The 16,723-nt window shown below is 34.7% G+C and overlaps 2 protein-coding genes across 7 annotated transcripts; one reads left to right on the plus strand and one right to left on the minus strand.

The window, feature by feature from the left end:
- Positions 1-2,770: 2,770 nt before the first annotated feature.
- On the minus strand, positions 2,771-7,854 carry LOC105108765 (U3 small nucleolar ribonucleoprotein protein MPP10-like). 6 transcript variants are annotated; one of them, XM_011003206.1, is made up of 14 exons: positions 7,590-7,854; positions 7,035-7,503; positions 6,633-6,688; positions 6,140-6,242; positions 5,897-6,007; positions 5,608-5,745; positions 4,605-4,673; positions 4,469-4,510; positions 4,252-4,320; positions 3,991-4,062; positions 3,803-3,856; positions 3,586-3,727; positions 3,308-3,370; positions 2,771-3,209 (listed from the first exon to the last, which is right to left on the minus strand). In XM_011003206.1, the coding sequence occupies exons 2-14, from the start codon at positions 7,317-7,319 to the stop codon at positions 3,196-3,198; spliced, it is 1,218 nt and encodes a 405-aa protein (XP_011001508.1). In that variant the 5' UTR covers positions 7,320-7,503; positions 7,590-7,854; the 3' UTR covers positions 2,771-3,195. The 6 variants fall into 6 exon arrangements, with proteins under 6 accessions (XP_011001508.1, XP_011001510.1, XP_011001509.1 ...); XM_011003208.1 differs by having other exon boundaries at positions 4,605-4,667; positions 7,035-7,854; XM_011003207.1 differs by having other exon boundaries at positions 4,255-4,320; positions 7,035-7,854.
- Positions 7,855-8,690: 836 nt separating this feature from the next.
- Positions 8,691-14,490, plus strand: LOC105108768 (Phox (PX) domain-containing protein). The gene is made up of 5 exons (XM_011003215.1): positions 8,691-10,434; positions 11,183-12,178; positions 12,703-12,928; positions 13,618-13,760; positions 13,987-14,490. The coding sequence occupies exons 1-5, from the start codon at positions 8,899-8,901 to the stop codon at positions 14,269-14,271; spliced, it is 3,186 nt and encodes a 1,061-aa protein (XP_011001517.1). The 5' UTR covers positions 8,691-8,898; the 3' UTR covers positions 14,272-14,490.
- Positions 14,491-16,723: the final 2,233 nt, after the last annotated feature.

Consider the following 16,723-nt stretch of genomic DNA (forward strand, 5'->3'; position numbering starts at 1 on the left):
TTTGCAAAATAAAATAAAATAGAGATTATGGGTTTTATAACTCATGATCTAAGCATTTCATCATCTATAAAAGTAGTACACATGTCTTTGAAAAATGCTTTATAAACGTCACAATAAAGCCTATTTAGCAATTACTTCATTACAACTATATATACAATAACAACAACAATAAATATAATAACTAAAGTAATCAAGAAAGTTAGTGGGTTTTTAAGTCCCTAGCCTAGTTAGTAGCTAGTACCTTTAGCCTTCAGGAGCTGGGTTGGAACTTGGAAAGGTTAATGGCCCAATTCCTTCCTCTAACATGGCACATGGAACTTGGAATTGTTGATGCACTGCTTAAGGAAGAGATAAATGGTACAAGATCAAAGAGATGGAATGGAAAAAACAAAAAGAGAAAGAGAAAACAAAATTTTCAATTTAAACAAAAATCTAATAGGCATAAATGATACAACAACATGTTACCTTAATTTCCATTAACAAAATTATTATGAAATAATCAATTACAAGCCACAATCAAGAATAAAAGAGTATAAGATCCAACAATAACCATTGGCTGTGGGAATTTGAATACTACTCATCTTAGTTAGCTAAAAATCAAAATCCTTGTTGTAAAATAAGAAAATCTAACACCTTAAACTCAAACCTTAAATGCATTCCCATAAAATAAGTATTGTTTTTCCTTTTCAAATATCTATATTTTTTAACCAAAAACCAAAATTCCTTTTATAAAAAGGAAATTCAGAAGCTAAAAACCTAACCCAAATCTAAAAACCACAAAAAATGAAAACAAATCAACAAACCTAAATAAAAAAAACTTCAAAAATATTTCAAAACTCATAAAAGAATTAACCAAAATAGAATCTCAGAAGAAGATACACACACTTGTACCACCATCACAAGCTTAAAGTTTAAAAAATCAACAACTTGCTAATTTAGGGAAACATACACAAATTATAAAAAAATTTGTCTAAAAGAAAGTAAAAATAAAATCTTAAAGATTATTGCAATATAGAAAATGAAAATGAAATCTTAAGATTATTGCAATATATATAAAAAATGAAAATGAACCAAGGGATGGAAGTTGCAATGGGTTGAGAGGCTGGATTTTTTTTAGGTGGCTGTTAAAGATTTGAAGTGGACAGGAGAGATATCAAGTTTAGGGTTTGAATTGAAATCAAATAAGAAGAAGAAATGGAGAAGAAGAGAAGATTGTCGTGTTTTAATTCACTTTAAAATCACCAATTAAATTACCAATGAAATTTTTTTAATTCCATCATTATTTTTTTTGGAAATTACTGATGAAATATATTCATCACATTTTATATTAGTAAAACTGTGATGAATTATTTTTTAGTTGGTTTTTCTATTATTTTTTTGCAATAATCTAGTAGTGTCTTTACTACGAGATAAATCTTATTTTGAGCCTACTCTTGCAATTCATTTCACAACTAAATGAGGGATCTCTTTTACTCCTTTTGCAATTCATTGGTTATCATTTTGTCTTATCATTTTCTTCATAGGAATCTATGGTTAATTCGGTTTGCAATCTTATATGATTTATAAGTAACATTACAAATCAGTGAAAGGATCAGAAGTCTATCATTTTTCATAAGTTTTTGTATTTTTTTTCATTTAACACATACCACGAGTTAATGATTATGAATTTTTATATATTTATGATTAATTAAGATTGAAACTTAAGTGTTTTCTTTCAATATTCTTCCAACCCTCTTCCACTGGTTTTCTACCTATATCTTGTCCTTTTTAACTCTCCTCTGTATGGTTTCTCCCCTCCTAATCAATTTATCCCTCTCAAATGGGATATTTACAACCCTTTAAGTTTTATACTTTTGTTATACATCAACCTTCTAAGTAAAAAAACTATTAATATAATAAAATTCTTATAATATACTCCAATATTAATTCCTAAAAAACAAACTAATCCCTTTTTTTTTTAATTATATGTCTATTTAAATACTTTGTTAAACCCTCCATAACACATAATAAACTTCCTAAATGATTCTAAACTAATGTTACTCGATTTGGTAAGCTCTTCTAACATAAAAAAAATTCTTTAACAATAACAATAACAATTTATAAGATTTTTATCCATTCACATAAATTGATTCTAATTCATATAATAAAAATAAAATATTTTAAAAAAATATTCACAAATAATATTATGCTAATACTCATTATAATTAACATAAGTATAAAACACGAAAAGGTGTGGAGCCATTGGGTTTAAAACTTTATTTTTTTTAAAAAAAATTTTAATAACAAAAATAGATATTTATAAAATTAAACATAAATAAAATATCACGATATTTATTTGAGATTGTGATAACTTTACATAAAAATACCAAATTTTTTAACAATGATTTAGGTTATTTTTAAACCAACTAAGTCAACTAAATCATAAATACCTCTTACATAATTTAATTTTAATCTTAAACTAAGTAAGAAGTCAAGTAACCAACTAAGTCAACTAAATCATAAATAACTCTTACATCAATATGTATTTTTCTTTTGTTAGTTGTATCCTTTTATTTTTCAGTTTTATCCTCATATCCTTTTTACTGATCAATTAAATTATCTTTTAATTAACTAAATCAATTAGGCCATGTCAATATAATTCTAACAAAATTTCATTTAGGGTTAACAAAAATTTAAGTTGAAAGGTTTACGCACTTTGTTTCCATAGAGCTCTTTGCCCCAGTTAGGTCCCCTAAGTAAATAGTTTAACAGAAGAACCGCTTCCCCTGTATTCTTCCAGGTAATGCTTCTCATCATCCATCCTTGCTCTTAACTTCTGATTCATATTTTACATTGCAAGACAGAACCAGCCCCATGACAATAAAATGCAATAATAATGTGTCAAACATTGATCAGAGGTTGAATAACATTTTCAACTCTAAATTCTAATTCTAAAGTATAAAAGGTATAGCCTATGGTTGCCCACTTCCCGCCGAGCTTCTTTCAAGCTATATCCCAAATCTTTCTAGTTCTTCTGGCATAGTTTTCTTCTCGTCAGTGCTTGTTTAAAGCATGAAACAAATAGGCATCTTACAGTGCTGCAAGGTACCGCTCTTCTCCTGTTTCTCCTCTCCATCTGGCCGTCCTAAACCTGAAACCATAACTTCAAAAGGTTCCGTGGCTCTTTGTGCATGCATATAATGATGAAACAAGTCACTATTCTTCCTTGCCTGCATTTTAATAAAAGAATGAGGTTTAGTGACTGTCAACTTGGGTTCATTTAAACTTCCAAAAATAATGACACCTGACAGTTAAGATGAACACTCACCATCATCGTGGTATAGTGTTGTGTTCTCTTGTGCCTTCTTAGCTGTCCCTTTAACCGATTCAGCTGTAATCATCAATTAATGGTTAATAAGAGAGGAAAGAGGGAACATGCAGGCAAAAACTAGATGAGACAGAGAATAATGAGAATTGAGCAGCTTTCTTCTGGATGCTTTAAACTACTAATTGATCTTCTTTTCATGGTGTTATAAGCCGAAAGAAGCAATCAACTAGATATGCAAGGCCTTTGAGAGAATACTAAACTTTCTTATCAAATCTCACCCTTAATTTTTCTTTTCTTGTTAGCCCTCCTCCTCTTCCTCTCAGCCTGCGTAAGTTCTGCTTCTTCCTTAATATCACCTTTGCCTGAAAAAACCTCCTCTGGAGCCAGCATAGCTGCATCTGAAACTGCCATGGGTGCAATCTATACATGGAAGACTGTGTATTAGCAAGTCAGAAACAAACTTCAGACCGAAGAGGATAGGGAGATACCTTTTACCTCCTCCATAGCAAGAGCAGGGACATTTGCTTGGATAGACATGTCTTCTATGACCTAAATTTGCTTGGATAGACATGTCTTCTATGAATTGAGAAGAGCCCGTCAAAGTCACACAAAAGGGATCAATTTTTTTTTTTTTTTAAAAAGGGTGGATAAAAGCCCGTCATTTTATGGATTGAGAAGCATACAGGTTTGGGAGCAGAGTGGAAGTGAGAAAGTGCATCCAACTTCAAGCACAGTTTTTTGAACAGGACACTTGCCTAAGTAAAAAAATGATAACAAGATTACACAAACCAAAGATGTCAGTGTAATAAAATCAGATGGCCACAGTAATACTAAAATGCAATGTGCTGGAGTCATTGAAGATATGAAAATTTGCAATGAAGAAACAACTAAGGAGAAATAAAAATAGTACCAACAACAACAAATACAACATCATGAAAATCTACCTCCTCCTTCTGTTCATCTGAGAAAGATAACGGTGCAACAGCTGGATTTGTCTTTTGAACATATTCTTCCTGTAAATAATTAGAGAGAAATTTGGATTCAATACACGAGCTCAACAACAGAAGTAAACAATCAAGCTCAGAAACTATTAAGAACATTAGGGGATCCAGTATCCAGAATTGGAAACCCGACAAAGCATGCTGGTTAGGATAGACAAACCTCATAAACATCGGCAAGACCCTTCTTGCTCTTATTATCATGCTGCACATTTTATGAAAAATACAGCGAGCAGAATTAATATTATATCACAACAGGGAACAATGGAAAATAAACTGTTACCAGTAATATTGTTTACCAACTCTTTCAGTTCTCTTGGTGCTTTAGAGGGTAAACCAGGAGCCTTCTGAATGCCATTAAACTGTCCCTAAGATCATCATGGCAGGACTGTTTCTGGTTAAAAAGTCAGCATGTGCATGCATGCACACAGACAACAATGTCTAACATAGCAAAGTATCAAAGCAGTGTCCAATTCAAAATGAGAAGCAGCAAGATCTGAACAAAGGAACCAGTTATATAGATTCAAAAACAAGAAAGATCAAGATAACATATACCCAAAATTTTTCCCATAACAAAAGCTACTCATATTGTCAGGTACAGTGGTAGAAAATTTCTTTCTGAAAGCTTGACCTAGGATTTAGGAATTTTTTCTGTGTATAGAAATTTGGAAAAGCCAAAATCATAGGAGGAAGTTGCTCTGCCATTAATATCACCCATTCATCTGCCAACTTTAAGAACATGAGTATTTGGACAAATGTTCACTGTTTATCTAAAAACCAGAAAATTCTGGACAGACATTGTTCAAATTATCTGAAGAACTTTGCCATGGCTTTGAATAAATAATCATGCATATGTCCAGTAACAATTGCAATATTTATTCACCAACTTCTCATAACAAAAACAGCCAAATATAAAACCAGTGTCCTCATATTAAAAGAAGACTTGTGTATGAATCTCAACAAAGAAAACTCTGTTGCCATTGCAACATAACGTTGGGATAGTGTACATATGCATGTGAGCAAATATGTGCACATCTGAGGTACATCATCTCATCACATGGCCATCACATAGATATAGTTGCAGTTTACCTTGAAGCAACTGCGAAAAATTCTCCTTGGTTTCTAAGTGCAAAATAAAAGAAAAATTGCATGACATAGAAATCATATATCATAATCAATTTGTTACAAGCAACCAACACATAGCAAGAAAATTTGGATTAAACATTTGAAATAAAGTCAAACAGTGATGTCTTAACAAGGCAGCTAGATATGTAAGAAAATTCATTAAAATTTGAAGTTTACCTCAATGATCCTATTCTTAATCATATCTTCCAGTGTTGCAGTAACCTCCTCAGTGATTACAGAGGCAGGCCTCATATTGTGTTCAAAGTCTACATCAACTTCTAGTGCACTATTCTTGGGTCTGCTTGCAGCAGTTACCTGTTGCCAAGTCCATTGTATGTGACATCAAAACCAAAACCTAACATTGATTGGATTGGATAGGATTATATCCAAAAACGAATAAAAATAATAAAGCACAAAGCATAAAAGCAATTTTCTTAATTAGACATTAAAGGACGGCCAGAGTTACCTCTCCTTGCATGGTCCAAGTTTTGGGCTCCAAATTTGATTTCTCCATCTGTTCTATCTCAGATTGAAGCTTCTGAAGTTGTTTTTCATGGGTTGAAAGTCTACCTTTTCTCTGCACAAAGGAAATAACAACACCATTACATTTACACATCCATTCACTTCTTAAAATTTAAATTATAACACTGCAGGAAAGACAGCAGAAACTTTGTTGAATGCATGCAGACATAAAAACACATCATAATACCTCATCAACTGCTTCATCATCAAGTTCATCGTCTGAGCTTGAGTCTTCTTTTGACTTCCTTTTAAAGATTTTTCTCCTTTTACTGCCAAATAAGTCTTCATATCTGAATCTCAGTGATGCACAAGAAAAACCAAGAATCAGTAATTCAAGTTAAAAAAAAAAAAAACACTTTTAAGGTAGTAAGGTCTGGTGCTGGTGGCACCATTAGAAGCAGTATGAACATGAAGAATTAGCGATAGAGGTGAACTAAGAAGAGAAAAAGAAAATGAAATACAAATCAGTATGACCATTGAAGCAACAGTTTCATAAGAAGTGCTGCCAGCAACAGGGCAAATGGAGGCCTTGCTAGGTTTCCGTGAGATTTCTCTGGAACAAATAAAAAAATGAAAGAAGTGCTTTAACTATCACCATGTAACTTCAGTTATGACTATAACCAATAACTCATCCCAGATAAAAAAAAAGCCCCAAAAAATAAATACAACAAAATTAGGACCTTGCATGCTTGCTTGCATCTTCATCTTCCTCATCACCATCGCCAAAAACCCCAAGCTGAATGATTAGATGTCCAGTGAGTATAAAAGCATGAACCATAAAAAAAGGGAAAGATTTGAAAATGTATAACGGAAAAATCTATGCTAATCCAATTAAGTAACACATCTACAATATGCATAATCCCAGTTTGATCTTCAATATAGACTAATTAAAAGCTATATTTGATTATGACTTTGCCAACACTACCTCCACTACTGCAAACTGAATAACCAACAATAATCCGCGCTATCCTAGATCAAAATCATATCTAAGAATTCCCAAACCAAACAAATTATTATAATCACATAAAAAATGTTCATGCATACACATATCTAATTTAATTAACTATATAAGTGTGCATCACCTCATCATCTTCGTCATCCTCTCCTCCCTCACCTTCATTATCATCCTCGTCTTCGTCATCCTCCTCAATTAAATTGTCTTTCTTGTCATTCTTCTTTGAATCTAATCCATATTCCTTGGCATCCTCGTCCTCCAAAAAATCCTCCAAATCCTTTATCTTCAAAAACTTATCCTCTACCACTCCCTTTTCTCCCTCCTCTTCTCCACTCTCTTCCTCTTCACTTACCTCCTCTTCACCACCACCCTCCTCCTCCTCCTCTTCATCATCAATTTCATACATATCCATGTCGTCGTCGTCACCATTACCGACCCGGTCAATTTTTTTCACCTCCTCTTCTACACCGTTGTTTTTCTTGGAAAACCTTGTCACCAGTTACTCCAATTTTCCCTGGATTCTTCTCAAAGTGCAAAACTTGACGGCGTAAAGTGGACAGCAACGGCCGTGGTTGTAAGTCAATTTGCTGCCAAATCTGCTCAACATCAAACCCGTCAATTAGAAGTTGATCAAAGAGCGATTTAGGGACATGGGGATTTATTGAAGAGAAGATATGTTTACAGGCCGTGCGTGCTTTTTGAGACAGAGAAGGCGATGGTGCTACCCATAGTGGTGGGTTAGTCGATTTAAGGCGATTTAAGTCTTCTAAGGCTGCTGCTGCTTCGCTAGGTATTGCCATGGCCGGCAGAATGTGAACGGTTCCTGTGCCTCTGGGCTCTGGGAGTGTTCTGTTGAAGTTAGTCAGGGTTTTGGGGTTTTGGAGGTAGGGCTGTGAGCGCCAATAAGGGGAAATTAGGGGTTATGCTTTCTATTTGCTTAAAGAAAATAAAATGGGTTATGCTTTCTATTTGCTTAAAGAAAAAAAAAAAAAATTAGGGATGGGAATTTCAACTGAACCGATGGATAATGATCGGAACCGATTCGAATGGTTTAGACCTGAATCAATAAGAAATTTTTAGAGTCAGGGGTTTAAATTCGGGTTTTAAATTGAGTATAAATACTAGAATGTTCATCTTGAAAACTGACCCCAACCTAACCGAGATCTTCAAGTTTACTGGCTAGATTTGACAGCTGGACAAAGGAACACCACTAGTATATTGGCATCAAACTGAAAATAGATACAAATAAATAAATAAAATAAAATAAATGTGAAATTCCCTATAATTGTTTTTCATCATAAAATGTTTATATATATATATATAGGTTTTGTTTTAATATATTTGAAAATAAATATAGAAGCTATTTGTTTCCACTAGATATTTTTATAAATTTTTAATATTTTTGAATTATTTTGATATAATATTAAAAAATAGAATTTTTAAAATAAATATTTTAATATATTTTTAAATAAAAAATATTTTAAAAAATAACTATTAACGGTAAAAAAATATTTTTTTTTATTTTGAAGTGCCTCTTACAATTATTTGCTAGGATAATTGCATTATTAATATATTATTTTTATATATTTTCTGAATTTTATTTTTTAATTAAATAGATTTAAAAAAATCATTAAGTAAATAAACTTTACTATATATTTTTTTTCATTTTAATATATTTGTATTTTTTACTGTTCCATTGAAGCAGCAAATGAACAGTGTAAAAAAAAAGAAGAAGATTAAATGACAAATCATGAAAAAATATAGTAGTAATCAACAGTTGCTGAATTTAATTTGTCTGACTCAAAATAAAAAGAGGCTAAAAATTGAATCGTTCACGCTAAACAGTTTGGAAAAATCATCTTCTCCGGTCTTTCTGTCAAAACTCCAAATTCGCTCTCCTCTCTCATCTTCCTTCCATTTCCTTTCATCAAGTTTTCAACATCAATCAATCCACCACAACGGTAACAATCAGTTTTATTTATTTATTTATTATGGATGGAGAGGGGACCCACGACACCATCTCCAGGGGGCCTGATCCGTTCCGCTCTATCAATTCGGACTGTGGTGACGCCTCTCCGTCACAGTATTCCTCATGCGGAGAATCGGAGTTCGAGCGATACTGCAGCGCCAATTCAGTTATGGGCACACCTAGCTTCTGTAGTAGCTCATTTGGAGCCTCTTTTAATGATTGTATAGAGTCTGATCTTGGGTCTTTGAAAAGTTTGGATGATTTTGGGTTTGATGGTAATAGGGACTTGGAGGATAGAAAGCTTTTGAATTCGGTTATTGATCGTTTAGATGGCAGTTTTGAAGAGAATGAGACTGGTAGGTTGGAAATTTGTGGAGCAAGTAGTAATGAATTGGACAGTAGGATTTGGGAGATTGAGAAAGGGGATTTGGGTCGAGTTGGTTGTGGAGAGAATGAAGATTGTCAAAGTGGGTTGGATGTAGAGGTAGATTTGGGATTTGATGGAGGGGAAGATGGGGGTTCGTCTAGATATGGATATTCGGAAGATGATGATTCCATTTGTGGGTGTGGTTCGGATGATGAGAAAAGGAAGAATTTGTATTTTAGGAGGAATGTGTTGCTTGGTGAGGAAGGGAAAGTAGGTGGTGAGAACCCGTTGATTATGGGTTCGTCTGTGGCTTTTGGGTCGGAAGATTGGGATGATTTTGAGCTAGAAACTGGGGGAGGCATTGGAGCTTCTTTGACCTTGGATAAATTTCAGCAACAGGAGCAGGGTCTGGCGACTGATGGAAACTTTTTCAGTTCTATTCCTGTGGTTTCAACTGTAGCCCCTGTTATCGGTGAAGCAGAAATAGGGGAAGATGTGACTGAGGAACAGGCTGCCATGGGAGACATTGAAGGTGATGATTTGGGAGAGAAGCTCAATTCCGGTACCGAGGTCCCTTATGGTGTACGGAATTCTATTGTGGATCAAGTGGAAGACATGAGAGACATTTCTGTAGTCAGTTGTCAGGTACAAGGTGCTCATGAATTGGCCAAAGATGATAAAAGTACTTCGATCATGCCATTTGGTTTTCCAGGCTATTGCGAACCACAGCAAGAAGATGCTAGAGACATTTCTTTTAACTGCAATCAAGCCCAAGGTAGTCACGACACAACAGAGCTTTACAAAAGTTGTCCTGTCAGTGACTTCTTTAAGGTGGAACAGGAACCTCTTGTAGAAATAACCCCCGTAGGGTTAGGATTGAATTTTACAGATCCTTACATGGAAGGTCTGAATCCATGTGTGAAATCCGAGGAAGTTGTTTGTACCGATGATAAAAAAGCTTTGGAAAATGAAGAGGCTGGGAATTTTGAAGTAGAGGCAGATCCCCTTTCTGATACAACTAATCAACCTCATTTCTGCGCAGTTAAATATTCAGAAAATGCAAGTGCAGAATCCCTTGTCACCCAAAAATTAAATTCAACTCTGCCAATGCTTGAAAATAACATGAAAAAAACATCAGAAAATGCTCCTGGTTCTGTGATTCTTTATGAAGAACATTCTGCAGTGGTTAAGGTTAGTCTCCATGGTAACTTAATGGTTATTTTCTTCTCCGTAAGCACCGGATTAGTAACATTAAGTCTACAACCCTCCTAAGTTTATAAATTATAGAACCAATTTGTAGATGTCCATTAGATGTCTTGTTACTTTTTATGCTTGGTTATCACGTATAGCACACAGAAAAGAATCTTTCAGGGATGGAAATGGGATTTGACACTTTCACTTGCATTATCTGCGTGGCAATGTCTTAAGGAACATTCGTTACATGTTTGTTCTTGTATAAAAACTCAGTTCTAGAATCTGGCTTGTATGTATTTAGGAGTATGGCTATGTTTTTTAAGCATCTACATGTTTGAAATCTGATACCAGCAAACTTTTTAACCAGATTGCTTGCATGTAAGTATATGTGCTGAGCTCCAATGGAAAAACAACTTACTGCCAAACCTGTGAAGTCTTTTGGATGACCCATATTCTGATAGAGCATCATCTTATGCTTATAATTTGTGTTTCTTTTAAATTTGAAGTAAATTGCTTTGTGTTGGCGATTTGGAATTATTATAGTTTTTGTCATGGTGTAGTTGTTTGGAAGAGTTTGAAGCAATACAGTGACCAGTCTGTTGCGAAAGTGTTTTTTCACAAAGTGTATTTTTCTAGTGGCTAGCTGCCTTTTTATTTGATTGCAGGGAATCTATTTCCAGCGTTGCTCTCAAGTTGCTTTTTAACCTGCGTCTATTCTAATCCGTTTCCTAAATTCTCTTGCCAGGCAGAGAATTTTGAGCTTATTGAATTTTACGATGAGATTGTCAACGAAATGGAAGAAATTTTACTTGACTCTGGTGAGTCTCCAGGGGCTAGATTTCCTCAGGGTAATCATTTGTTTCAGTCACAGCTATTACTGCCGCTAAGAGATGGTGGGTCAACTGCTTCTACTTCTGGTACTAATGAGGCTTACCCGCTAATTACACATCCAAGGAGAATTGATAGGGTTGAAGTGGTAGGAGCAAAGCAGAAGAAAGGAGATGTCTCCCTTAGTGAAAGATTGGTTGGAGTGAAGGAATACACCATGTATATAATAAAGGTATGGAGTGGCAAAGACCAGTGGGAGGTTGAACGTAGGTATCGTGATTTCCATACGCTCTATCGCAGGCTGAAATCATTATTTGCTGACCAAGGCTGGACTCTTCCTTCTCCTTGGTCCTCTGTGGAAAAGGAATCTAGGAAAATATTTGGGAATGCATCTCCAGATGTTGTTTCTGAGAGAAGTGTTCTTATTAAGGAGTGTTTACATTCAACTATCCATTCTGGGTTCTTTTCCAATCCCCCAAGTGCACTGGTTTGGTTCTTGTGTCCTCAAGGTTCATTTCCTAGTTCCCCTGCAGCAAGAATGCCAGTTGCACGGTCTATATTTTCTAACAAAGGGGCAGATGCAGGAAATATTTCCACTTTAGGGAAGACAATATCGCTTATTGTTGAAATCCAGCCACACAAATCTACTAAACAGATGCTAGAAGAGCAACATTATACTTGTGCTGGATGCCACAAGCATTTTGATGATGGTATGACATTAATGCAGGACTTTGTACAGACACTTGGGTGGGGAAAGCCTCGGCTGTGCAAGTATACTGGTCAGTTATTTTGTTCTTCATGCCACACAAACGAGACTGCAGTTTTGCCAGCAAGAGTTCTGCATTATTGGGATTTTAATCAATACCCAGTTTCTCATCTGGCCAAGTCATACTTGGATTCCATCCATGAGCAGGTATTTTGAGAAGTGGTTCTTCTGTAGTCATTTGTAGAATCTCTGCATAATTGGATGCTTCTAGGTTGGATGATATTGTCAAAATCAAGGGATAGATAAATAACGGACACAAAATCATGAAAGGAATAAGTTTGTCAAGCACAATTTTGTGCTTGCTTACATACTATAATGGGCCAAAAGTCGATTTTTAACTCTTGACCCAACTGTCTAGCGTTTCCCTGACTATATTTGGTAAGATTTGACATGCTTGTAAGAATGATGATTGTAGATGCCTACGCCATTCCAGGTTATCTGTCACATGTCTATATGCTTGGACATTTTGATTTAATTATTGGTTTTTGTAGGCTTGGGGTATCAATCTAATTTGTAGTTCCCTAAATTCTTCATTTAGATAGCAACACATGCATGTGTCATTGATGTTTCACCACTTCAAGTATTATAGATCCATATTGAGCTTCCAATTCAATGCACAGAGTTTGTATCTAAGTTTTTGCCAGATACCCCTAATGAATTTTCTTTTGCAGCCCATGCTTTGTGTAAGCGCAGTCAATCCTCTCTTATTCTCTAAGGTCCCAGCCTTGCACCATATTATGGGTGTCAGGAAAAAAATTGGAACTATGCTTCAATATGTTCGATGTCCATTCCGCAGGACCATCAACAAAGTACTCGGTTCTCGAAGATATCTTCTTGAAAGCAATGATTTTTTTCCCCTTAGAGACCTCATAGATCTCTCAAAAGGGGCATTTGCAGGTTAACATCTAATCACAAGTTAACTGCCATTTTAGTATTTTATTTTGAAGATATCTCATCGAAACTTGTGCCATGTTGTTAAGTCCATCTGTGTCTATGCCCTTGTTTACATTTGCAGAAGTCTCAATTCCAATATCTAATGTAAGTCTACTTGATTTATTTGCAAGCAGTTCGGCTGGATCTAAACATTTCTTTGTAATTGGCTGATCTAACTTTGTTTTTTTGTTTCCTAGCTTTTGACATGCCCTTCCATTGTATTTTCTTTTCTGTTTGTGTGTGTGAAGTAACTACTTTTTTCCACAGTTTGGCATCATCAGTTTCTTTGACGTTATGTGGCAGTCTTTATTTGCCTCGCTCTGATGCATTAACTGACTCTTAACCATACTGGAATCTCTCACTCTTGTCTCTCAAATGGGCCTCAACTATTGTTTTTCATGTCAAATAAAATAGTAATTGCGTGCCATTGATTATGCTCATATGGCTTTGAGTCTTTTGCTAAGCCAGCAACTGTAATCTGCATAGTAAAACTTTTACTTAAAAGACTTGATCTGCATAGCAATTATCTGCTTCTTTATTGAACCCTTTGTCAGTGCATGTGATGTCCTGGGACTTTTATATAGGTATCTGAGTTCTGTGTAATTGTGCGACCCTGTTTTTTTTTCTTTAACACATCTCTACTTCTTTTGCAGCACTACCAGTGATGGCGGAAACTGTTTCGAGGAAAATTCTGGAGCATATAACAGAGCAATGTCTCATATGCTGCGATGTGGGAGTCCCCTGCAGTGCCCGACAAGCTTGTAATGATCCATCTTCCCTCATATTCCCTTTTCAGGTGGGCATTCATTCAATTGCATATAGTAGAGCTTTGTTTAACAGTAGCATGATGAATGTTTTTTACCGAAAAAAAATTAAGATTTCTCTGTAGTGGTGTATCTCATGCTCTAGTAAATAGCCCTTCAACTAGCAAGAAACATAAGAAGACTCCTATATCATCCTTCTAGTTGATAACTGAAAAGTTGGCATAGATACGTTCTGACAGTTGAAAACAACTTAAACAGGAAGGTGAAATTGAAAGGTGTGCTTCTTGCGAATCAGTATTCCACAAGCCCTGCTTCAGAAAGCTTACAAATTGCTCTTGTGGGACACGCCTTGGTGCAGATCAGGTCATGGAGTCAACCAATATGTTGAGCCGTAAGGCCAGTGATTTCTTGCTGGGAAGGAGATCGGGCTCTAGTTTGCATCTGGGATTGCTCTCTGGACTATTTTCGAAGGCACGTCAAGAAAAAATGAAGGACGAAGATACAATTATCTTAATGGGTTCTTTGCCAAGCACCTCTCTTTAATCACCTGTGATTGTAATGTGCCCTTTGTATATTGTCTTGATTGTATAGCGGGAGTTCATTGTACCACTTGGCACCTTGAGTTTTTGGCTGAACAAGCGGACGTAGCCTATATCATTGCTTTGTATGAAGAGTTTCGAGGTTGGGTGAGTGTATATATTACATGGTTCATATGACTGTCTTCCTTTTGTAATAACAAAATAATTTCAAGTATTAACTGATCTTCTGCAAACTTGTTTTCCTTTTTCTTGAACCTCAAAATTTTTCTTACACCTGTAAACGTACCTGAATCTGGAGTTTGACCAAGTCACCAGAGGGGTTTGGGAGTTTAGTTGGTAGTCTTGCTATTTTGGAGAGGGAGATGAAGCTTGTTGGGGTTGATCTTGGGTGCTGTTTTTCTGTTGAGCCTGGAGGTTCTGATGCTTGATGTTGGCTATGGTGGCGATGGCATTCATAGTTGCTTGGGACCAACAGGAGGAGAAAACTGTATATTAGGTGCCCAATCTTTGATTTTATTTACGTTTGAATGCTTCACCTTTAACTTTATCTATTTGAAATACCGAGATTTACATGTGTATTTTATGTCAATCAGTTTTTTTCATTATTCTATTATTTTTTCGTATTCATATTTATATATATTAACATAAAAATAAATATATACTTCGGCTTCATTTTGTCTTTCTTCAATTAGCTGGTTTTCTTTATAATTTGTGAAGTTATTTCGCAAATCTGGAAAAATAAAATACTGACCTGCGTGGTACATCCACTGAAAAATAGTAAAAGAATTGCTCATGGATGGGTTAACTTAGTCATGAGTTCCTGTATTAATTATTAAAAAAAGAAAAAAAGTTTCATGGAAAATTCTTATGTTTTTCTATATTTGGATTACCAACCATTTTATCATGTTAAATTATTAATAGACGGTTACATATATTGTGTTTTTTTTTAGTTTTTTTATTTAAATTATTAATAGACGGTTACATATATATTTTTTTTTTTTTTGCATGGGAAGTGTTTGGATTAAAAAAATTTTGTTTGTCATAACCCAATTCTGGGTTATTTTTTAAAAATTAATTTTTTAAAAAAATAAAAATAAAAAAGTAAAATAAAGGCTGATAATGTGGAGAAAACAAATAAAGAAGGGCTATAATAATAGAAAAAAATCAAGCTGCAATTTTTTTTGAGGAAATTCAAGGCCTAATTGTACTCCATTATGCCAAAAAATAGAGAAAAATACAAATTTAAGGTCGAATTGAATGATTATTGAATGAATTTACATAAAAATTGAGTCCAATGACATAATTAAATTTTTAGTAAGCCAATTTGATTTAATCATGGGCCAAATTAAATTTTAATTATATTTAAGAATTAATTTGGGTCCAATTAAAGGATTTAATTAAGTGTAAAGACTTAATTATACTTTAAATAGGTCAAATTAATTTTATTTTGGGTTTAATTGGTGAAAAATTAAGTTTGGGAGCCTAATTTTGGTTTAATTGAGAAGATTGGAATTTTAAGAGACCAAATTTAATTTTTACTAAGTTAATTGATTGAAATTACGAGCTTAATTGCATTAAATAAAAATGATTTAGGGTTAATTAGGGTTTAATTGAAAGCAATTGAAAGAAGAAGGACTGAAATAAACTTTGGCAAAAACAGGAATCGACATTGTTTATTATCTTCATTTTTTTATCTGAAAAAGCTGATTCAGTTACCCACTTTGCAATAGCATTTAATGTACCTCATATCCACCAAATTTAATTTTTATCTGAAAAAGCTGATTCAGTTACTCACTTTGCAGTAGCATTTAATGTATCTCATATCCACCAAATTTAACAAGTCTTATACAAAAATGATCCTCTACACTTTTTCTACAACCCTATGTGATCAGTTTAGGCTAAATGACAATAAATAATCTCTGGTGATAGCCTAAAGAGGCCAACTCAGTTAACTTTTGTCTACAGATTTGCAACTTATGATACCTACTTTGAGCCAACAGTTGGGAAGGCCCAACTGAATCAAGGGCTGAAATTTTTCTCCAATATAAACAAAATTGCCCTTTTCCACCGCCTATAAATAGAGATAGATTTCATGACTTAAGGAAGGAGAAAATCAGGTCCAAAGGTAGCCAAAAAACCAATTTTTCTGCTAGTTTTTGCAAATTTTCTTCTTTCTCTCTCCACCGTGGCTTTCAGCCACCACCACTGCCACTACCGACTTGACAACCATCCTCTCCACCACACTTCTCCCTCTCCTCTGATTTCTTCTCTCTTTTTCTCCACAGAGGCAGCAGCCCATCAGCACCACCATTTTCATTTTTTTCTCTTCCCCAGCATCGACAACACACCACCATAAGAACAACACAACCGGCTCCAACTGTCGGCCACCAACTCTTCCACCGTTCTCTACCAAATCAGTGACGACAACTACAACCCTTCAACCAAGTGAGCCTCCC

The sequence above is a fragment of the Populus euphratica genome, unplaced genomic scaffold (genome assembly GCF_000495115.2).
Source record: "Populus euphratica unplaced genomic scaffold, PopEup_1.0 scaffold198.1, whole genome shotgun sequence".
Taxonomy (NCBI): domain Eukaryota; kingdom Viridiplantae; phylum Streptophyta; class Magnoliopsida; order Malpighiales; family Salicaceae; genus Populus; species Populus euphratica.

What these genes read in the sequence shown, in the direction of transcription:
- LOC105108765 (XM_011003206.1), bottom strand. Translation starts at nt 7,319, where the DNA reads ATGGATATGTATGAAATTGATGATGAAGAGGAGGAGGAGGAGGGTGGT. An exon ending in GTCTTGCCGATGTTTATGAG is followed by an intron (nt 4,321 to 4,468) that starts GTTTGTCTATCC and finishes AATTATTTACAG; the next exon opens with GAAGAATATGTTCAAAAGAC. An exon ending in TCCACTCTGCTCCCAAACCT is followed by an intron (nt 3,857 to 3,990) that starts GTATGCTTCTCA and finishes AAGCAAATTTAG; the next exon opens with GTCATAGAAGACATGTCTAT.
- LOC105108768 (XM_011003215.1), top strand. Translation starts at nt 8,899, where the DNA reads ATGGATGGAGAGGGGACCCACGACACCATCTCCAGGGGGCCTGATCCG. An exon ending in AACATTCTGCAGTGGTTAAG is followed by an intron (nt 10,435 to 11,182) that starts GTTAGTCTCCAT and finishes TTCTCTTGCCAG; the next exon opens with GCAGAGAATTTTGAGCTTAT. An exon ending in CTCAAAAGGGGCATTTGCAG is followed by an intron (nt 12,929 to 13,617) that starts GTTAACATCTAA and finishes CTTCTTTTGCAG; the next exon opens with CACTACCAGTGATGGCGGAA.